This window comes from Tigriopus californicus, chromosome 9, assembly GCF_007210705.1.
Source record: "Tigriopus californicus strain San Diego chromosome 9, Tcal_SD_v2.1, whole genome shotgun sequence".
Classification (NCBI taxonomy): Eukaryota; Metazoa; Arthropoda; class Copepoda; order Harpacticoida; family Harpacticidae; genus Tigriopus; species Tigriopus californicus.
The window spans coordinates 6731704-6741639 of NC_081448.1; the positions used below are offsets into that span (position 1 = coordinate 6731704).

Sequence of the window (9936 nt, forward strand, 5' to 3'; positions counted from 1 at the left end):
TTCAAGAACTCAGTTGGATTCCAAAATCCCAGAAATGTCACCATCAAATGCGAAGATTCATAGACATTCTACCCTGACATTTCACAAGTTCAATCCTAATGCAAGCTTTCTTTATCAATTATTCTGTAGTACCCTTCGACGACAGCAACTCTATCATCAACAGTTTGAGTCTCGTTCCAATGATCTCTCGAATGACCCATATCAACGTCCTCCAAACAATAACACTTTGACCCGATTGAATAACCTTCAACACGTTGAAAGGCACCCATTGCCATCCCAGGACCTGGTAAGGATGAATTGAACTTTTTGATATTGACATGAATGTTATTGAAGCCTTTGGTCTGCCCCCTAGCAACCCCAATATTTCAACAACGCTTACGGTCATGACGCAATTTCGCAATCAAATCTGGATTCGGTGGACCCTTCCTCTGTTGAATCTGAACCGTCGGTGGCTCTCATGGATATGAATAACTCATCTTGGATCCCAATGCAAAGTCTATACAGCGCTCACAAGTTGTAGCCATGCCTCTGTTAAACGCACAGTTTTTAGCGTGTAAAAAACTTTCAGTCAGATGAGGAGGTGGTAAAAGTAACTGACCAACCCTATTAGCAACAATTTTAAAGGATAGTTTGGACTCCACTCTGTCAAAGCCCATATTCCAACGAGTGTTTGAGCTCATTACAATATCAATTAAATAAAGTAATGAATACTGGGCAATCGTACCTCGAGAGACTTGCTAAAATCGATTCGACAAAATATCATGCCAACTCCTCTCAAAAATGATTTTCCTTCACCCCATTGGCGTACTATAAAATGTTTCATAGAAGCAAAGACTAGGCTAATCAATGAAATGATGAATTGATATTGGTTGGATCATGGTGGTGGTTGTCATTCATTTTTCCGTGAGGTCACAATTTTCTATGATCACTGGATAGCATGTTAGAAGCTTACTCATTTGCAACTCACCGTCAAGACGATTCCGGACAAGTTGATAATAGGCCTCGCTGGCCAACTGTGATATTCTCAATAAGTTATTTTTTAATCAACTACCAATCACACCAATAAAGAAAGTTCTTTCATGATTTCTCACTTTTTTGAACTGCTAAACATCTGCCTTCCTAACGAAACCTTGCTACTCTGATTGCTTTGTTTAGGAAAGTGCCGCCATGAATATATGTTTGCTCTATGCAGTCAAATATCGCTTGACCCCGAATTAAGATGAAATAGAAAACTACGCGGAATAAGCAAAAACCCTATTTTGATTTCATCTTTTTGTGCTACTATTGGATCAAGTCTTTTGTATTGTTTTTGCCAAATTTTATAGGTTAAAATACATGTCATACAAGTCAGATGAATCAAATATTACCTACAATAATTCTAAGGGAATGAGACGTTTTGTAATGGTTAGCTAGTTCGCGGAGTTTTCCACTACAAGGATGACGAAATGCGTGAATGTAGAGGTTGTCGCAGAAAGCATTTTTTGCCATGTGAGTTCTTTCAACCTAATTGATCCTGTCCATAAAAAAGAATCAGTGGCTTAACTGGGATATAATAACAATGCGCAGGTCAACCCTCGAGCAGAGGTCTTCTTGTATTTCGTCCTTCTTGGTTAGCATGAGAGCGGTCCTCGATTCCACTCCTCTCCCCGACTTTTCTCAAGGAAACTTTTAAATGCTAACTACACTCACAGACCAAGAACCAATCTGATGCGGACTACCACACTGCCTAACAGAACTAAATACGGATGCTGTAATGGCCCCCAATGACCATGCCACCAAAACTACAAAAAGAACCAAATTAAACAAAATGCTCTCCCATTTAGAATGTAACAGCGGCACAATCATAGCCCGCAAAGCACCGATCAATTAGGGTGCCAACAAGTCTGACGGTCGCCCCGTGAGCTGTCATTTTTTAGCATGACGGACGCTGCGCATCACACGGTTCAGCGATCCAACGTTTCATTTCGCCCTCTGACTAGCCTCTGACTTGACCGCTTCCCAGCTTCACCTGGGGCATGCTTGCGGCCAAGTTTCCATTATTGGGCCGACATCAGCAGACCAGGGGGCTAATTCATATCAGTGCTGCCAAATAATCTGAGTTTCAAAGTCCATAATGCATCGGGCAAGAGTCAAAAATCATCAACAGGCACATTTCGAGAATAAATGATGGCTTAGCTCTCAGCTAATTTGGTTGGATAATCTGATCCAGCCTGGTCTTGAACGTTAATATTTCGAAATATCACAGGCCTGCCCAGCGGGTCTCTAGAGCTCTTTAGGATATGGCAACACTCTGGAAAATATCTGATCAGCTGATCAAGTATCAACATTCCCTCTAACAACAACAAACGACCAAATCGAGACACAATCAATCGTACTGGTTGGTTGGTTGGTTGGGTTAACTGACTTCCTGACTGACCTTGACGTTGCCCAAGATCACTCCCAATCGGAGGTCATCTGCTGCTCGATCTTTCATTGTGCGGGTAGTCCTGAGGCTAATCCGGCCCATTAAGCGATCGTCCGCTCTCCCTGGTATCGGTCATTAAGCCTACCGGACGTTGAATCAACCATTCCGCTAGCCGGGCTGGATTCCATCGATCCAGCGCAATTTCCCCTAGTTTCTCCGATATGGAGGCTACCCACAACGGCGAGCCACCCGCTCAAGACCATGATCCGGCTCTGATGGACGCCAATATCACCCAGTTTTGCTCTATCATCGGTAAGTATAAAAGTGAGCTGCTCTGGAAATCCCAATCAATCCACTTCAAACATTTGACCCACCTCTCTCTCTTTATTTGTGTTGTTAAACAGGCTGTGAACCGACTCAAGCCAAAGCATTTCTCGAGCTGAGCGGAGGATCGTTGGCCATGGCCATCAATATGCACATGGAGGGCGTTCAAGTCCCGGAAGGGCCGGCCCTCTCAGGGAACGCGTCCCCAAATGGAACCGAGGCTGCAGGACCCTCACAGCCCTGGCTCGATGACGATGGCGTGCGAGCTCCCATACCCCAGAAAAGGGAGACCTTGGTCGAAGCCGGATATGAAGGATATCGTATCAACAAGGGCGCGGCCGGCGCCGGTGGATCCCGCCAAAGCCGAGTTCGAACGGTCTTTGATGGATTTCGAAATTTCAATTCCGAAGCCAGTAAGTCGTTCAGGTTTGAGAGCAATGATAGGCCACATCCGTCAGTGGACTGGTGATCAATACTTGCTTTTGAATGCGCAGGAATGACGCATTTCTTTGGCCTTTTTCAGAAAGTTATGGCTCTCAAGATGGTCCGTTACCCGCTGGTCGAGGCAAAAAGCCTACGCTAGAGGAACTGTTCAAACCACCCTTGGATATCATGTACAAAGGGGATTGGCCTTCGGCCCGCGAAAGTGCGGCGCAAACCCAGAAATGGCTCTTGGTCAACATCCAAGACCCGGGCGAGTTCCAATGCCAAATGCTCAACCGGGATGTGTGGTCTAGCATAGCCGTCAAGACCATTGTTCGTGAGCACTTTGTCTTTTGGCAGCAGTACAAGGAGTCTGAAGATGCCCAACGTTACATGGCCTACTATCCTATTCACGTGTGGCCGCATGTGGCAGTGCTGGATCCCCGCACGGGCGAGTCCCTCGTCACGTGGAATAAGATTTTAGACGCCTCGTGCTTTTGTGATCTCGTTGCCGCCTTCCTTCATTTACACCCATCTTTAGAACAATCCAACGGCTCCCACCCAGGAGGTGAACCGTCCAAGAAGAAGCTCAAAAAGGTAACTGGCATATCCGATCAATCCACTCCAACACAGATTCGTGTCGTAACTCTGCAAATTTTCTCTTCCGTTTTAGAATAGTAGTATTATAGACGCTGACGAAGACTCTCAGTTGGCTGCGGCCATTCAGGCCTCCTTATCCCAAAACACGGGTCTCCAACTTTCCTCCGAAGTCCTGTCTGACGATTCTGATGTTGATGTTTTGAGTGATAATGACACGGACGATGAGTTGGACCCTGTCACTCCCATCGTCAAGGTTTCGGCTTTGACTGAAGACCCAAATTCAAATACCAATGGCGGACTTATGACCGATGTGGAAAACAATACCATTGATAATTCGAAGCAAACCCATCAACTTGATGATGATGATGACGAAAAAGAAGATCGACATTGGACTGATTATTTGGGATCTGCAGAAGACGAAAAAAGTCATCTTCTGATACGGTTTCCCGATGGGAAAAGGGAAAAAAAGGACTTGCCATGTTCAAGTCCATTCATTGTAAGTTTTTTTTTTTTCTTATTCACTACAAACAAATTACGTTTATAGTGATTGACGTTTCTTCTTTTCCAGGCCATTATTAAATACATTGTTGGCGAGGGCTATACTCTCGATTCTCATGAAATCGTCACCAACTTTCCTCGGCGAGTACTCACCGACTTAGAGGATTCAAAGTCGTTAAAGGACCTCGGATTATTTCCAAAAGAAACGATATTTATTCAGCAGAAATCATAACTGCTACCCACAAAAGACTGCTACCACTGTCTCATACTCATGTGAAGAAGTTTGGAGAGGAACCACCCCCCACCAAACGGAAGAGGATGCAACAAGGCGAATAAGACTACAATTTCCATGAATAAATTGATCACTGCCAAAGAACTGGACCGACCAACGTTCTTCTTTATTTTCTTGAATCCAAAAATTACGCCACTTATTCACAATCTCAATTGCTGAGGAGAAACGCAGAAATCTTCTGTCACCAAGACGTGGCTGAGAGAGGTGGAAATGGTTGTTGTTTGCTTACCACCAACTTTTGATGTTGATGGGAAATGTATCCTTTGATTTTCCCCTCGTAAATGAGATTGGCAATTATACATTGGGTTTCATCTTGGTCAATGTCCTCCACGTTCATCATTTTAAGAGCCACCAAAAACGCATCAACGGGAATTTGATGGGTTTTCATCTCGACGGATACTTTTTTGAAAAGATTACTAAAACGAGGGCCAGCCCAACAAACAACGCATTAGTATTTTTGTTCCAGGTAGTAATTTGCGATCAACTTACCGATAGGTGATGATCTTGAGTTTCTCGAGTATCAAAAAAATGCCGCAACTAATGAAGAATTTCTCATTCCGTTCGAGAGCTTCGTTCAACCTTAGCAAATGACCATCCTTAACGGATCGCACGATTTCTTTGAACTGCAGGAGATTATACTTGGCCAATAGATCGTCCTTTGGCATTTGACCCAGGAGCATTTTCACCGGAATCAAATAGATTAAGGTGGAGCGCTTATTTTTAATAGATGAGGCGTGGCAATGCTCAAAAGCAAATCGTAGATATTCTTCGGCAGCCTTGAAGTCGTTATCAAACATTCGTTTGCGTCCCACAAAATATTTGTAGGTCACTAATTGGGCAGTGGCGTACCTAAAAGAGATACAAAATGAGAAAGTTCGATTTGATATTATTCGGATCCATCAAAAATATGATGTACCTTTCTTTGAGCGGCGATGACTCGATGGCACGAATTAGCGGCTTACACAGATGCATCTTGTTCACTTTGAAGTAGATCTTGAATAACTGATTAACGATATTGAGCATGCCCCAGCGTTTAGTTACGTCTTCCGCAGATTTACTGTCCAGCGCACACGTGCGGAAGCAATTCATCATCAGCTCAGCCGCTTTTTCCAAGGTAGCTCCAGGCTTACCACCCCGTTTAGACAATTCCTGGTCAGCTCGAGTGGCAATTCGACGAAGGTCTAAGCAAATCACATGCATGATGGGCAAAGGCCAATTCTGGTCCTTCTGAGATGACAGCAACTTATTGAAATTGGTCACTAATGATTTTTGGTGTTCGTAGGCCTCCATAGGATCATTTCTATCCATTTCGTACAGAACTTTTAGATGATCAAGCACGAGATCAGCAATCACCTCGTCGAGAGTCTGATCTACCTCTTCCGAGGGATCTTCAACAAGAAGTCTAGGGTATTGAGCGTGAGCATCGCTCAATGAGAGTAGAGAGGCTAACTCATCGGATCGATATGCATCCCAAGCCTCTGAAATGGCGTCCAAATACGACTGAAGCGAGGTCATCCTTCTAGAAACAAAGCATGCAAACAGACACTATAAAAGCTTTCAATTACGTTCCAATCAATCAATGATGCCCTTTTACGTAGGCGCTTTTATTGATGACAAAACAGTCGGTTCACATTTCATTGGAAAACCATATTACGATGGTTTGATGAGGAGGCCGTGCTTGGCGTCCGTTTCGAGCAATAACTAAATAGCATTTGATCAGGTGGGGTGGTTGTGTTTTGGTGATAAAGCTTGAATAATCGATCACAGCATGGATGGGGTGGTAGTCTTCATACAAGTGAGGTGGTCCAAAAGGGATTTCAGCATTCAGATTGATCTTCTGTGGTGGCAAGTGGCGTTTTAGTCCCGGTTTGTCTGAAGGCACTGGGGCTCGTCATGTCCTTGCCCCGTTGAAACAGCCGATTATCTTGAAGTCGGGCCGAGCAAGGTCGAAGGGGGACGCTTCCCACTTTGTAGTCGAACATATTGGCCAGGGTTTTCACTGATAGCTCATCCGGGATAAGTGGTTCAGGTGTTGGGATGCCTATGGGTTCCGATTGACTTTGAGTATCTTCGCTTGTGGTAGACGTCTGAGCCAAAAGCGTGGATTCGAGACCAACTGTCATGGACGGGTTTGAGTCGACGTTTAGGTTTAGGCCAGTTGAGTTCTCATATGGTTGGATTTTGATTTGCTTGGGCACCATGCTCGATGCCGTTTTACGCTGGAGCGGCAAATTTGACTTCGAGGCAGGATTTCTACCTTGGAAATGGAACTCGTCTAATTGAGAAGTTGTGCGCATTTGCAACGGTAGATTAGAGAGACTTTGTACAATCACGTCGGTTTGGGCGCTCTTCGTCACATCCTCGTCATCGTCATGAATAAGTACGGGGTGTTCGGGAACTCCCAACTCAAGTTCCATATCACAGTCACAACTCGGGTCATAGAGGGAGGTATTGACGGGTGGAGGGGGAGTGGTAGGCATCAAATACCCAACATTCTTGGCCTCCACCACCGAAATTGGCCTTGGATGTCCTTCACTATCGGTATTCTCCATCTCATGGTTGGGCTCAGACGAACAGCGATGCCCCGTCAACTCACCAAAGCATTGGCAATCGTCTCTTTTGGCCTCAGAGTCAGAATCGTCCCCGTGCTTGGGAATGAGGCGGTCTGTCACCTTCTCGCTCGGACTCCACGATTTGGGTCGAAGGTACAAAGGTTCTGAGGCGGGGCGGCTAAATACTGTCGTCAAGGCCTTAATATCCACGTTGGTGGTCGGACGAGAGAGTGGGATGGGGTCGATCATTGAACCAAGCTCCCCCGCACCACTGCCCGCTTCTCCTTTGTCTGACAAATCAGGACTGGGCACTAGACTACTTTCCGATTTGGAACGATACAAGTCAAATGAGACGTGTCGATGTCGAATAGCTCCAAGAATACCCTCGTACACTTCCAATTGCTTACAAAAGCTCTTGTTCGGATTCACGATGGATCGGCACTGCTTGACCTTGAACAAGGCGTCCGACAAAGGAAGGCCGTATTCTTTCATCAGGTAGGAAACGGTCACCGTGGCAGATCGGCTGATCCCCATTTTACAATGGACGAGCACTTTCCCGCTCGCCATTCGGGCCTCCTTGATAAAGCGATACGTTCGATCCAAATAGCGCAACAAATCGGTGGCCTCCTCATCGTATTCTCGAATGTTTTGGTACTTAAACACGGATGGGAAGAAATTGTCGATTTCTCGCGTCACATTGAGGATGTGGGTGATGCCATTTTGCTGAAGCTCTTCCAGATTCGAGGCGTTCCATTCCGAACCCAAATACAGATAATCTAGGATCTCTGAGGCTGGATCCATTTGACCGAGAATTACCAAGATTTCTTTATCAATAAATGACTTGTATTGTTCCAAATCCTGCTTCATATCGCGCTCGAGTTGGTTGCGAATACTTTTGGAGGTGATCGAGTCTAGGTCAGCGGCCTGCATGATTCGTTTAAGGCGGGTGCGGATCACACCCTGGGTGTCCAAGACCGGATCCCAGTCCAGGAGGGATGTACTCGAATCACCTGATGCGCGAATCAATCGGCGAGGTGAGCTCGGACGTCGGACTAAAACGTCGGCCATCCAATGCCACTCATTCACGCAGGACTGAGGCGATTCGACCACATAAGGCCGATTGGGACACGCGTCTTTACGACTAGAATGAGGTTCCAAATGATCCGAGACCAGACTTAACGTTTGGATGACGGTCCACAAGGCTTGCACCGACACGGGCTTGAAAATGTAATGCTCTTCGTTTTGCCGGAGACTAAAACCTCCATCGCCGTCGAGTGAGATACGCATGTCCCACATTAAGGGCACCATCAAACCCACCGTGGTCACATCAAGCGGTGGATCGGCTCGCGGGCTGGGCCGCCGGTCCAAGCCCACCAAGCAATACCGATGAACTTCCTCTAAGTCTGGACCGGCGGTCGGGTCGCGGGTGCCCGCCGCCCCACCTAAGGCTACAATGGATAAATAGCGGGTCCGATCCGGATAGGAACTCTCAATCCGAATGGTTTGCACCAAACGATCCTCGGGATGGATCAGGCCCAAGGCCCGAATTTCGGCGTGAAATTGATCGCTCGGCCAGGTCAAAACCACCCGAGGTCCGCTCAGGCCGCCAACGGGCACCCGTGGTTCCCGCCCCGAACTGGCCAGCCCCGAATCCATGGCTAGAACGGTGCCAGCGTGGCCAGCCGTGGCAGCCGTGTCAGCCGTCAGACTGGAGATGGGCCACGATGGGGTCGGAATGGGCGAAGAGGACGAGGCGCGAAGGAGGCGGGGCTGGCTGGCCGAGGCCGGCTCACGGACTGGTCCAAGACCCACCACGGCCAACGCATTGGACCGCGGCGAGCCATGGTGCATCATCCACACTCCAAGCCGGTCACAAGCCGGTCACAAGCCGGTCACAAGCCGGTCACAAGATTCCCTCAGGCTCAACACAACACACACACACACGATTTGAAATAGATGGGCTCAATTTGGCTCCCGGAACCAACCCGGGGTTCTGGGACGCAGGGACTCCGATTGGGATGAATTCTCGGTCCGTCCGGTTAGGCCGTGCTCGGTCACCAAGGAATGAACGCGATGACTCCTTCAATAAGAATTGATGTGTGTCAATTTGTGTGCCTGCAATCCCGCCATGGAGACACACCAGCCCCAACCCATATGCGTGAATGCGGGATCGACTAATTCGGATACTTCTGATCGTTTTGATGGTTCTGAAGGCTACATGGGACGACAGGCGCAGGCAGGCCAAACCAGTCACGCAGTTCAGGCTTCACGGGATTCACGGGGATCCAAGAAAAACAACGAAAAACAGAAAGACGGCTGGGAAACAACAGGGTGACTCCAACTAGCCGCTCGGACACCGAATCAATCCATAGGCTCCGGTCCGGACCGAGCAGACAAAGACGTGGGATATAATTGGACTTGAAAGAAGAAACACAATTGGCCTAAAGAACTTTGAACTTCAATCTTCTGGAATTTAATGCCAGCTAAAGCACCCAGTTGACTCACTTGTCCAGGTACGCCCATCCAATGCCTGTTGAAGCTGAGTTACCCCTGGCATAGTTTCCTATACCTGAACGATCTCTCCTAACATAATGTATTCTTCTAGAATTTGTTATTTGTCCGTTAGGTAAGCATTGACATCTTTATATCGTCCCGTCGGTTTTCATCGGCTTTGGGCCTGGTTCGAACCGTCGCCCTGATACACTCCTCGGTGGAAGTTCTTGGTATAGTACTACTCAGGCAGACCATCGCTGAGCCAGCCAGTCTCTGGCTGAATAGGCTGGATTGATGCCTAGCCCCCTACATCTCATGGCAGGCCGACGAGTCAAGCGCGGGAGGCTGAC

General features: G+C 47.2%; 3 protein-coding genes across 3 annotated transcripts in view; 1 reads left to right on the forward strand and 2 right to left on the reverse strand.

Annotated features, from left to right (window-relative positions):
- The window catches only part of LOC131886670 (cell adhesion molecule Dscam2-like), a 38149-nt gene extending 33519 nt beyond the window's left edge, over positions 1 to 4630 (forward strand). Inside the window, exons 33-38 of the mRNA XM_059235067.1 lie at positions 130 to 286; positions 2566 to 2716; positions 2809 to 3141; positions 3252 to 3748; positions 3825 to 4247; positions 4320 to 4630. Of these exons, the coding sequence (XP_059091050.1) occupies positions 130 to 286; positions 2566 to 2716; positions 2809 to 3141; positions 3252 to 3748; positions 3825 to 4247; positions 4320 to 4481 (1723 nt within the window). The 3' untranslated portion in view covers positions 4482 to 4630. The remainder of the gene's footprint in view (positions 1 to 129; positions 287 to 2565; positions 2717 to 2808; positions 3142 to 3251; positions 3749 to 3824; positions 4248 to 4319) is intronic.
- LOC131886596 (PCI domain-containing protein 2-like) lies at positions 4627 to 6056 on the reverse strand. The gene is made up of 3 exons (XM_059234979.1): positions 5458 to 6056; positions 5031 to 5390; positions 4627 to 4957 (listed from the first exon to the last, which is right to left on the reverse strand). Exons 1-3 carry the CDS (start codon positions 6054 to 6056, stop codon positions 4723 to 4725), a joined length of 1194 nt encoding a protein of 397 aa, XP_059090962.1. The 3' UTR covers positions 4627 to 4722.
- A 2-nt stretch (positions 6057 to 6058) lies between these two features.
- LOC131886594 (uncharacterized) lies at positions 6059 to 9416 on the reverse strand. Its single transcript, XM_059234974.1, has one exon. It carries the CDS (start codon positions 8945 to 8947, stop codon positions 6359 to 6361), a length of 2589 nt encoding a protein of 862 aa, XP_059090957.1. The 5' UTR covers positions 8948 to 9416; the 3' UTR covers positions 6059 to 6358.
- Positions 9417 to 9936: the final 520 nt, after the last annotated feature.

Excerpts from the sequence above, each read along its gene's own strand:
- LOC131886596 (XM_059234979.1), bottom strand. The coding sequence starts at position 6,056 with ATGACCTCGCTTCAGTCGTATTTGGACGCCATTTCAGAGGCTTGGGAT. Across the intron at positions 5,391-5,457 it reads TCATCGCCGCTCAAAGAAAG|GTACGCCACTGCCCAATTAG; the intron begins GTACATCATATT and ends TATCTCTTTTAG. Across the intron at positions 4,958-5,030 it reads CTCAAGATCATCACCTATCG|TAATCTTTTCAAAAAAGTAT; the intron begins GTAAGTTGATCG and ends CCCTCGTTTTAG.
- LOC131886594 (XM_059234974.1), bottom strand. The coding sequence starts at position 8,947 with ATGATGCACCATGGCTCGCCGCGGTCCAATGCGTTGGCCGTGGTGGGT.